Source organism: Chiloscyllium punctatum, chromosome 11 (assembly GCF_047496795.1).
Source record: "Chiloscyllium punctatum isolate Juve2018m chromosome 11, sChiPun1.3, whole genome shotgun sequence".
Lineage (NCBI taxonomy): Eukaryota > Metazoa > Chordata > Chondrichthyes > Orectolobiformes > Hemiscylliidae > Chiloscyllium > Chiloscyllium punctatum.
The window spans coordinates 82663468-82675827 of NC_092749.1; the positions used below are offsets into that span (position 1 = coordinate 82663468).

The 12360-nt window shown below is 39.0% G+C and overlaps 1 protein-coding gene across 5 annotated transcripts in view; it reads left to right on the plus strand.

The window, feature by feature from the left end:
- The window catches only part of snx14 (sorting nexin 14), a 209391-nt gene that overhangs the window by 60278 nt on the left and 136753 nt on the right, over window positions 1-12360 (plus strand). For all 5 annotated transcript variants that reach the window (XM_072581136.1, XM_072581137.1, XM_072581138.1 and 2 more), the window contains exons 8-9: window positions 7074-7230; window positions 9134-9209. In XM_072581136.1, coding sequence (XP_072437237.1) covers window positions 7074-7230; window positions 9134-9209 — 233 coding nt within the window. The remainder of the gene's footprint in view (window positions 1-7073; window positions 7231-9133; window positions 9210-12360) is intronic.

The window sequence follows — 12360 nt, forward strand, 5'->3', positions numbered from 1 at the left end:
AACTGTTACGACATGGGATAACCCTTCTGCTTAATTTAAAACCAGCAACACAGAAAAGATTATCCCATGCAGTAATCTGCAAGAATTCGAGGCACCATGGACTATTTGAAGCAAAAATTAACAACTTTATTTCTTAAAGTATAACAGAGAATAATTAACTAATCACTATTTACAATTTTGTCCTCTAACCTATCTTTTACCTTCCCTTCTGTAATACTAGTCCAATAAAACTCCCAATTAAGATTTACAAAACCACACCTCTGACCTCAAAACCAGGCAACTTTCGTTCTCCTATTTGGATCTTACTGTATCATCTTGTCGTCGTCTTAGGAATTTCTACGTCACAGGTTACTGATCGAAAAGTTACTTTTAAGAGAGCTGTTTACAGGCTGGGCTTGGCGGTTCTCCTCTCAACTGTTCAATTTTCCCCAGTCCTATACCCCCAATGAATCTGATTGTGTCATTGACTTTTAAGATTGTCAATAGACTAAATTAAAACTGAATTGGGTTTTGATATTTTTCAGGGTATAATTTAAATTGATTTGCCGAATTCAAATTCGTTTTTGTCTCCAAGCAATGAGCCAATTGAATTGTTCAAGCATGTGTTACATTGTTGCCTTATTAAGGATCAGTAGTTCCAGTAGTTCTGCTGCTTTTAACTCTCTTAAAGTATACCTACATCTTCATAACACCAATGTACATAAAATCAGCATATCTAATGACTGAAGAATTTCTCCTTAATTCGACATGAGCTCTAAGTAGTAATTCTTAATTATTTATTGGTATAGCGGGCTAGCGAGTGAGCAAGTTTTCAAAATCCATGACGCCAAAAATACCTCAGCTAAACATTACATCTGTGGTCTGATCCTTGCCTGTTTTGTTGAACCAAAACCATGTATGCTCATGTGCATTAGTTTAACCTTCAGATCTGGATCCTTCTGTACCAGGAGCCAAACCAGAGGTCCTCCCAGTCCCCTCTGCAGGATATGGATGCTCCTCCGTTAACTTAGCTGTCCCAGAGGCCGCTTGCCAACCAGAGCTCGGAGTCTTATTAACTATGTGTCAGTGCCAAATACATCAACATCAGGTTAATCACCTTTTGCTTAACCTTGGTCCAGTCCAATGACGACTTGGGGTGTAATGAAATGAAATTCAGGTTCATGCTCCTTGTTTTTTTTTTCATATCCTCCAGTTCTCTATCTGCACATCACCTTACTCAATAACTGTAAAATAAATCATACATAGACTCAATTTCCCCAGCTTTCTTATCTGTCTTGAGGATACTTCTTCAATATGTTTCCTTCCTTGCCAATTTTATGAATAATTTTATCTTTGAGTGGTAACTACCTCCATATGCAAGTACTCCCTCCGAGCTGCAATGTACATGGTATCAAATAATGCAGCCCTAACAAATTGCAATGCATTCATCAGGCTTTTCCATTTGCTTGTGGTTGTCCTCTGTCATTTTTTCAGGGTATCGGTATGTTATCTGATTGGCCATTTCCCTCAGCTCACTATCATGCCTCCCATGTCCACATTCTTTTATTTCTGTAATATTTGACATAGTAGCCGATCTCACCTTTTATTTTGACTTTCTTTTTACCTCCCAGTTTTGCTATGTGTCGGTGTGTAATTGTTTTTGTGCTCTTCCAGGCCCCACACCTCCATTTGTCAAGGCTTTTGAGACCGATTCTTCAGTGATTTTTTTTTAAAACCATGAATTCCCTCATGTTTGTTACCTCCAAGATAACAATCACTTTTGTACACTTAACATTGGCATCCAAAGATCATGTCACACATTCTTGACTCTTGTATGATCTTATCAAAGATCTATGAGGTTTCACTTATCTCTGTGCATATAGTCCCCATGCCTTTGGCAGTGCCCCACCAGCAAGTTTAGTTATCTTAAAAGGAAAGACAAGGACACAAACATCATCAAGATAAAAGTATTAGTTTAGTGCTTGCATCTAAACTTCCATTTCACTAAAATGCATTTTTACCTCAATTGCTGTTACAACCCATTATTCTAATTTTATCTGTCTTCTGCCACCACTTAAGCACTTCCTCTCAATTAATTTTGTAATTCAGCTGTTACCTAATTTGGAAAGATTTGTAGTTTAATGAAACATCAATCAATGATATCTTAAAACAGAAGTCAAACATTTCTGTTTGATTCAGGCAAAAATATATTTTCATTCTTTCACTAAAATTACCACTTTTTTATAGAAAAGGTACTTAGTCATAGAGATGTACAGCATGGAAACAGACCCTTTGGTCCAACCCGTCCATGCCGACCAGATATCCCAACCCAATCTCGTCCCACCTGCCAGCACCTGGCCCATATCCCTCCAAACCCTTCCTATTCATATACCCATCCAAATGTCTTTTAAATGTTGCAATTGTACCAGCCTCCACCACTTCCTCTGGCAGCTCATTCCATCCAACGATACATGAATTCAAACAGCAAAGGCAGTAACTGTGCAGGTTCTCTCTCTCTCTCTCTCTCTCTCCTGCAGTGACCTCACCATATGCTTCCTTTGTCTGTTCTTCTCCCTTTTAAAACTGCTGTTGTACTTGATAACTCATTCTAGAAATTTTGATACAGCTCTATGTAAATTTGTCCAAATTCTAAATTTTAACGACTGCCTCAGAGTCACAGTTTTTTTCTGCATGGAAACTACTGAGATTCTGTGCATGCATCCTATCATTTTGCTGAGTCTTTTCAAGTGACTATTCCCTTTAAATGCTTTAGAATGCCAAACCATGTGATTCTTAATATAATTTTTTATCGCGATATGCTTAAGTGTATACATGCTGAATGGTTTTGAAATTTCTGATAATCAGTACCTTTTAATATTTTCACAGTAGTTCTCAAGTGTTGAGATGCATTGTTAACAAATGGCTTGATTGGTTGAGGTTTCCTTATCCATTACTCTTTTGAGACATTGAAAGTCTGCAGGCAGTTGAGAAGTTTGAAGCCATTGGCAAAAACATTCAGTATCTTCAATTATCTGGAAAACAAACAGTATCCATCCATTCCACTTCAAGCAGATTGGGTCATTCAGTGGTGGTGTACTGCTGGTTGACAGGAGTGTAGTGAAAACTTCTGGATGTTGTAACATCAACAACATCTCTTCCTCCTGTATAGAAATAAGTGCTTTATATTCAATAAAGGAAAAGCCTATCTCCTTTGTTAGAGTCCTCTTTTATTCCTTTTAAACCCCTTGATATAAGTTTTCTCACATTTAGAAAATGTTATCAGATAATTTTGTTCAAAGAGAATTGCATCTCCAAAATTCCAGTTTCTGTATTACTTACATACTTTCCCACCAAAGTTCACTGGCCAGAAAATGAAATTCCAAAACAATAATTTAAACATAAAGTTTCTGAAATTAAATTTACCCAAGGTTCTTCCAAACACAACTCAGTACTGTAATTTTAGGAACGAACACATAAGTTATATCGGATACAAAAACAAATTCTGAAAAACCTCAGCATGTCTGGCAGCATCTGTGAGGAGAAATTAGACTTGATGTTTCTGGTCTGGTGACCCCTCTTCAGAACTGGACCTGAAATGTTAACTCTGACTTCTCTTTGTAGGTGCTGCCATATCTGCTGAGCTTTTCCAGCAACTTCTGTTTTTGTTTATAATTTACACCATCTGCAGTTCTTTTGGTTTTTACATAAGTTATATGTTTGGCTGAATTTTACTACTTTTTAATCAACTGTAGCTAATTCCAAGAGAGAAATTTTTACCAAGTTTTAAGAACCAAATTTTAAATCAACATTTCGTAGCAGATTTTTCTCTTCACGGAACAACTATTCACTCACCATTCATGTTCCAAATTGATACAGGTAAACACCACACTTTCAAATCGCTACACATTCCCAAAATGCAAAAAAACTCAGTATTCATATCTCGAGCTCCAGGACACAAAATATACAAATTACACAAGACAACATTTAACAACCAGCAAATGAAGATGTGTACAAACCAGACCATAAAAATAGTTAAGTTAGTAGAGGGGCTATGGGTACTCTCTTTCGCATCCAGACAGGAAAAAGTTATTACTTCAGGTAGACACAATAGCTGATATATATCTCTCTCTCTCTCTCTCTCTCGCTCTCAGCGAGAAGCATGAACAGCCATACAGGGAATTTACCTTCATAAATCTCAGCTATGGCAACATTATTTCATGTCCAAATTCTCCAATTCTTTGAGAGATTATTCAAGTCCTATTCCAGTTTTCTTCGGAATCTAACTGTCCATGTTTTCTTAGCCAACTTAATCTTATGGGGAGTGGCCTGTTCCTTGGTCTTTTTTCATTTAAAGAGTGATTTTTTTTTCATTTTTTTGTATTCTCTTAACGAGTACTTCCTCTCTTCTGTTTTGATAGAAGTGGTCTCTTGAGATCATTTACTATCACCACATGACATTCATGGGTTTCCCTTGGTAAATTAAATTATTTGCTAACATGGTGGTACTTTTAACCCTTTTTACATCTATATTCCTCTCCATAGCTTTGGGTCTAGACTTTGGATGCAAGCTTCCCCCTGCATCTTCACACAATTGTGTTTGCTTTGGCAAAAGCATTTTGGTTTTCTGTTAGTATGGCTTGGTTTGTTGAATCCTGGCTCATATGTATAGGGTTTATCCATATTTCTCCCACTATGCAAAGTCATTATTTGTATTGATCGACTGATATTTCAGCGATGCACTATTCCTTGCTGTAATTAGCAGCTGGCATGTTTGCCAAACCTCCCCAATCTCTACATCTCTATCATTACCTTTCCTTCCTATCTCAGGAACGAAATCTCTCATTCCTGTCTGATTGGCCAGCTGGCTTTATAGCTTTTCTATCCGTTTTGACATTTTGCATGGTTTCCGGTGTTACTTTTCTTCTCCTGATCTGTTCTAGATCTGTTCCTGATCTGTTCTAGATTACAGTGTGGAAACAGGCCCTTCAGCCCAACAAGTCCACACCGCCCCGCTGAATCGCAACCCACCCATACCCCTACATCTACCCCTTACCTAACACTACAGGCAATTTAGCATGGCCAATTCACCTGACCTGCACATCTTTGGAATGTGGGAGGAAACTGGAGCACCCGGAGGAAACCCACGCAGACACGGGGAGAATGTGCGAACTCCACACAGTCAGTCGCCTGAGGCGGGAATTGAACCCAGGTCTCTGGCGCTGTGAGGCAGCAGTGCTAACCACTACGCCACCGTGCCACCCACATCTACAGTTTGGAAACAGGCCTTCGGTCCAACAAGTCCACACCGACCCTGTGAAGAGCAATACACCCAGACCCAGTCCCCTACTCTATATTTACCCTGACTAATATACCCAACACTATGACAATTTAGCATGGGCAATTTAGTATGGCCACTTCACCTGACCTGCACATCTTTGGATTGTGGGAGGAAACCCACGCAGACATGGGGAGAATGTGCAAACTCCACACAAAGTGGGAATCGAACCCAGGACCTTGGGACTGTGAGGCAACAGTGTTAACCACTGAGCTATCGTGCATTCATAGTAGTATTCAAATGATTGCATTACTTTTACAGTACCCCTTTCTCCTCGTGATCTTGTTAAAATGCCACCTCATTTGTTGTTTTCTCTAATTTCTTGTACTGTGTCATTCACTACTTCATATGGGTGAAATAATTTTCACTTTTCGTGTAAGCCTATTTATCTCCTTTCAAATGTCATCTATCTCGGCTCAAAACTCCCAAGTTCTCTTGCTGGCTTTCTACCAAGTCTTCTAGCAGGTTGGCTGATACAGTCTTCTGCAACTTTTTAAATCTTGCAGTCTTTCAAAGGATTTGCCCAGTATTTTCACCCTCCCCGCAGGAGTGACTAGCATTCTCCCCATATTGTGGCCACTTCCCCTTTATATATGTTTGTAGGGGATCCTCCACTCAAAAAAAAACCATGTCCTTGGTTCTAAGAGGTCCATTTTGCTTTGTCGTCTTAGATTATGTCTGATTTGTGTCTCCTGCTGACTCATTGGTCCTCGAGCCCTCTCCATTGTTTCTGTTTGAGTTAAGTTTGTGTATTTAACCCCAGGATCTAGTTCTGTGTTTTGCCAATCAGATTCAACTCGAGCCTCCTGCTGACTCAACGGTGAGATTTATCGTCAAGCCCACTCACTGTCTCTGTCTGAGACAACAGTTAACCTGAGCACATTTTAACCAGGGTCCAACATCAGAGCAGCGAAACTGCTTCTTGTCAATTGCCCATCAAAACACCCCAATTATGTTGCCTGGTTACCACACTCAATAACAGTTTTTGGCTCAGCACAAAGGAAAAGAGTCAAATTTGTATGAACTAACCACTAACTTGGTTAATTAAAACAGATATATAATTCATACCGTTTGGTTAAGAAAACATTAACAGCAGCCATGCATTCATACAAAGCTGATATCTATGCACACGCCTACTATGCTTCTGTGATGTTTCTTGAACAATCAAAGAATTTAAAGGCTGTACCCAAGATTTGGAATTCACACTGGCCAGGCAATTTCCCAAGTCCTTGGTGTTATCTTGAAGCGTCCAAGCATGTGATCCTCAACTTCATGAAGGTTGATCGCTGATGTTTTTGCTGCTGGTCTGCCCAGAATCCTTCACTTTTTAAATACTTTCTTCCTTTTCTTCTCGAACTGTGATGTCTTCTTCTTTATTGCATCTAGCTCATCTGCTGAGCCTCATTGTTTTCGTTATTGGCTCTGGCCCAAGGACACCAGTAGCATTACCTCATTACTCTTCCACGAAATGAGGATTTACACCTTGCCATCCCTCGAGCTGGCTCGAACGAGATCAGCTAAGCTAGTGGCAGGGGCTTGGGTAACCTCCATTCACAAGCTGCTGTTTTTGTGTGAGCATCTCCTGGCCAACAAAAGTTGTTTGGTTTTCATTTCCAGAACAGTCCTCCTGTGTGCAAATATCCTGGGTTGTTATCTACATATGGATAATGCAATACCACCTGCAGATTCAGAATTGGAGTCATAGATTATTCACTGGTGTATTTGAATGACTAATTTTGAATGTTTCTTCCTATTTCAGTAAAACATAGTGAGTATTTACAACAAGTTGCATTGGAAGAGTATGGACCGGATCTGCACCTAGCTCTGAGAAGCCGTAGAGATGAACTCCAATATCTTAGGAAATTAACTGAATTGTTATTTCCATACATCCTACCACCAAAAGCAACAGAGTGCAGGTAATATATTTTCTTTTCTTTTGCATTCTTTTTGGAATGGGAAGAGTACATTTAATGGCAAAGTTTTTAAAAATAAAATATTCTATAAACAAAATGATTTGCTAGGGATTTTTTCCATAAAACTAAAAGTTATTTTTCTGCACTGTTTCAATATTGTGAACTTTTTAACTTTAAATTCTGACCATACATTTAAATTGGGATGATCCTTTTTGATGCTTAATTGAAATTCTAAAATTTTAAGATGCTACTTTTTTCTGAGTTTTTGTCAACACTTTTCCAGTATTAATTTGCTATCTGCATCCACACCTCAAATGTTACTTTTGCATTTTTATGTTCTGACATGTTCATGGGCTTTGCTCCTTTGCTATGATTTCTTCCTGTCCCATAATTCCCAAAACGCACATTCCTCAAATTCCAGCATCTCAAATGGACAAAAGTAGACAAATGGAGTGTAATGTGGGAAAATGTACAGTTGTTCATTTTGAATGGGAGAACAAAAGAACAGTATTATTTAAGTGAAGAAAAAACTAGAGAAAGCTGCAACACAAAGATATTTAGGATGAAATGCATGTGAAACACAGGAAGCTAACACGGTTACACCAGGTAATCCAGAAGGCTAATGGAATGTTGGACCTTATTTCAAGGGGGTTGGAAGCTAAGAATGTTGCCTTACTGCAACTGTACAAGGTGGTGGTGAGACCACACCTACAGTAGTGAGGGCAGTTTTGGTCTCCTTATTTAAGGAAAGATACCGTTTCATTGGAGTCAGTTCAGGGAAGCTTGACAGGGTAAATACTGAGAGAACGTTTACTCACATGGGAGTTTCTAGGACCAGAGGACATAGTCTCAGAATAAAGGGATGTCAACTGAAGACAGATGAGGAATTTCTTCTGAAACTTTGGCACAGTCTTCTTCTATGTGGGGTGAGGGAGGTGGTGGGGGAGAAGAGTGTGCAGAAACCTTGTGTGTATTTAAGATTGAGGTAGATTCTTTATCAGTATGGAAATCAAGGGTCACATACAAAAGGCAGCAATGTAGATGTGAGGAATGCTAGATCAGCCATGATCCCATTGAATGGCAGAACAGACTTGAGGAGCCAAGAGACAATAAGGGCTGCAGATGCTGGAAGCTATTGTCAATAGATGTGAAGCTGGAAAAGCACAGCAGGTTAGGCAACTTCTGGGGAGGAGGAAAGACAATATTTTGGGCTGAAACAGCTTGTATCTGTTGCCATTTCTTATGGTCTTATGCCTTTCACCCACCCACCTACACTGGCGATACCTGAAGAGCTGCAGTTTATAAGGTTCAGATATTCCTCCCCTAAAACACTTCTGTTTTTCATTTATTGTCCAGATGATCCTGAAATCCATCTTTTTCACCAAGCTTTTGATCATATTCCTCACTTCCTTCCTTAGTTTGGCATTCTTGTTCTGCTTGGGGACGGTACCTGTGAAGTACTGGAATGCTTTTCTCTGTTATGGTTATGTATAAATGTAAATTGTTATAAAACTGCTTAATTGGCTTGAAATAAATTGCAATTCAAGTACAGTAGTGCAATAATAAATTCTGTACTCTCTATAGTTATGCACCTCATAATTACACTCGTGTAGCTGTCATAATGTGATCATTTCTTAGCTTAATCTGAAAGTTGGAACAATCCTAGGCTGTTGATTATTTTATTTAAATGTATCTTCAGGAGTTTACTATTTAGCAGAGGCCTTCTTAATTAGCTGAAAAAGTTACAACTTAATCCTCTATTTAATTTCTTTTTTAATCTAAATTTCTGGGCCACATGAAGGAATTTAGGGGAGAATTGTGCATTTGTTTTTCAGGCTTTGATTCTATTTGCCCAGAAGTCTAATGCAGGATATACAATTTGATTCCCTCTTTGTTTGATATTTAGATCTCTAACCTTGTTGATTCAAGAAATTCTAGCTGGGTCGGTGTTTCTTCCCTCTTTGGACTTCTTGGCTGATCCAGTAAGTATCTTTATTAAACCAAACTAATTAATTCTCTGACCAAAAGAACAATTTCTTTTTTACAAAAAAACACAACTTATTTCCAGAACATAACCTGATTGTATATTGTACTCATAACATCTGACTTGGCCATGTTTGCACAGGTGCTCCTTAACCTGCTGTTTGAAGTTGAATTTAAATTTGATATTGGCTTTTACTCCAAACTAGCAAACTGCTTCCAGCTGAGAAATGGGCAATGCGTTTATACTTCACTTAAGTCTTCTCCATGCTTCACCTAACCCCATCACGACATCCTTCTCTTTCAAATGTTTATCTAGCTTCCTCTTAAATGTACCTGTGCTCATTGTCTTAGAGTTCTTGTCTTAGTCAATTCCACATTCTTGCTATTTAGGTTATGAAGTTTCTCTGTAATTCTCTATTTATAAAAATGACAAACAGCAGTGGCCCCAAAACAGATCCTTGCGTTACACCACTAGTAACCCAACTACATTTGAACATTTCCCACCCTCTGTCGTCTTACAACGAGCCAATTTCGATCCAAAAAATGCTAAATCACCCTCAATCCCATGCCTCTGTAGTTTGTGCAATAGCCTACCGTGGTGAACCTTATCAAATGCCTTACTGAAATCCATATACGCCACGTCAATCACTTTACCCTCATCCACCTGTTTGGTCACCTTCTCAAAGAACTCAATAAGGTTAGTGAGATACGACCTGCCCTTCACAAAACTGTGTTGACTATCCCTAATCAACTTATTCTTCTCTTGATGATAAATCCTATCTCTTATAGCCTTTCCAACACTTTACCCACAACTGAAGTAAGGCCCACTGGTCTATAATTACTAAGGTTGTCTCTACTTCCTTTGAACAAGGGACAACCTTAGTATCCTCCAGTCTTCTGGCACTATTCCTGTAGACAATGATGACATAAAGGTCAAAGTCAAAGGTTCTGCAATCTCCTCCCTGGCTTCCGAGAGAATTCTAGGATAAATCCCAATAGAGTAAAACCAATGACTGCAGATGCTGAAAACCAAATACTGGATTAGTGGTGCTGGAAGAGCACAGCAGTTCAGGCAGCATCCAATGAGCAGTGAAATCGACGTTTCGGGCAAAAGCCCTCTTCCAGCACCACTAATCCAGTAAATCCCAATAGACCCAGGGGATTTAGCTATTTTCACACTTTTCAGTATTGGTAGTTGTATTCTGTAGTGCTGCCACATGTACAATGTTCAAATTGAGTGGCTACAATAATAAGTTCCATCTAAACTGTCTGGAATTTTGATTCTTAAAGTTCTCCAAAGGTTACACCACTATTCACACTCATTTTACTGATTATAAGGCGAGATGCTCCTCTTTGGGTGTTTCAGTTTTAGTTCTCAGAGTGGGAGCTACCTCTGCTTTATAACAGATTGGGGGCTAAGGTCTGAGATTTGGAGGGATTTGAGCAGATTTAAACAGACTTGGGGACTAGTGTCCTAGATCTTTAAATAAAATTTAAGTGAGAAGTGGAAAATGCATTATAAAGCGAAGCCCACTGAGAACTAAAACCAAATCGTCCAAAGAGTAGCCTCGTGCCCTATAATCTGTAAAACTGTATGCGAAAATTCTCAAGAGCTGATGATCAGTATATACGTTTGTCTCAGACATATTACTGGCAATATAAAGATTGAATTGTTGCAATGTCAACACTAAGCTCAAGGCCTTCTCAATGTGGAATAGTTCTGTTGATGAGTATTCGATTTTCTGGAAGAACACCTGATAGATCTTTACATCTTATCATCATCTTGCAAGAATACAGCACCAACACCCACGTGGCTCACATCGATAGCCACCTTGAACGGCTTTGCGTAAATGGGTATGGCTAACACTTGCAGTGGTTGGCACAGCTTTCAGACTGTCAAATGCCTTCTGACATTGCTCCATCCACTCAAATTTTCTGCACCACTTTAACAAGTCAGTCATGCAGCAACTATAGTGCTAGAATTCTGCACAAACCTCCGATAAAAATCACTCAATCCTAGTAATCTTAGTACTTTCCACCTTGTCTATGGTATCGGAAACTCCCCAATAGCCTTTCTTTTTACATCCCATGGTGACGTCCTTCCATGTGCAATGACATGGCCTGGAACGTGACTTTGAACTTTTGCAAACTGACTGTTAGCTAGGTTCATCACCAAGCCTGCTTTCCGAAGTCAATCAAACAATTCTGATAGTTACTCTAAATGTTCCTTCCATGTGTGACTAAAAAGCACCACTTATACACCCCACAATTGGGGAATCTCGAAATAACTTTATTGGTTAGTCTTTGAAATGTGGCTAGAGCATTTCTCCTTCAAATGGCATGACTTTAAACTGAAACAGTCCATTTAGTGCTGCAAAAGCTAGAAGTTATTTAACACTAAACAATAATTGTTCCAATGTAGTAACATCCTATAATCACAACCTTGGCAAAGGCAAATTCTCACAGGCCATTCTCCAACCCAGGAGGAAAAGCATCAAGAGAAGACTTAGAGAAGGAGTAGTAAGGAGAGATCCCCAGCTTTTATCTGTAGCTGATAGAGGAACGACAGCTTCCACATTCAGCTTCAAGACTTCTGCTACCGATAAACCTAAGACTAAAAATCTGGGTTCTGTGGAAGCTTGACTGCACCCATTCAGGCTGCTTCTATTGTTCCAACTTAATAAAAAAAAACCCAAGGCCCCTCAAGCTGTTTATTTTGAGCTCTCATAGATAGCTTGGTACCTCTGACTTAAAATTTCTCTTCAAAAAATACCTGGGGCAAAGTTGTTGAGACATTGGGTAGAGTAATTGTAAATCGGGAGACAGGAAGTTAGAATTTGGTGTGTGTTTGTGAAATTGTAGCATTGTAAATGGGGAAAGTTTTGCATGGTGCCTTTGAAATGATTGTTTTTTCTGTGCTCAGAGATTAAAATAGATGTAAGTGAGCAGCAGCTTGAGTTTGCTAATGCACTGAGAAATATTTGTATCTCAAGGCCGTGCAGTTAGTAGGCCAAGCAGAAGTTTTACCAAGACAATAGGATTTTGAATTTAGTCAGTTAATTAGAACCAGGCACTTAGATACCAAAAAAAATTATTACATTTAAATCTGATGGTTTTGACAACATAGGACCAATCCTATTTAAGAAATAT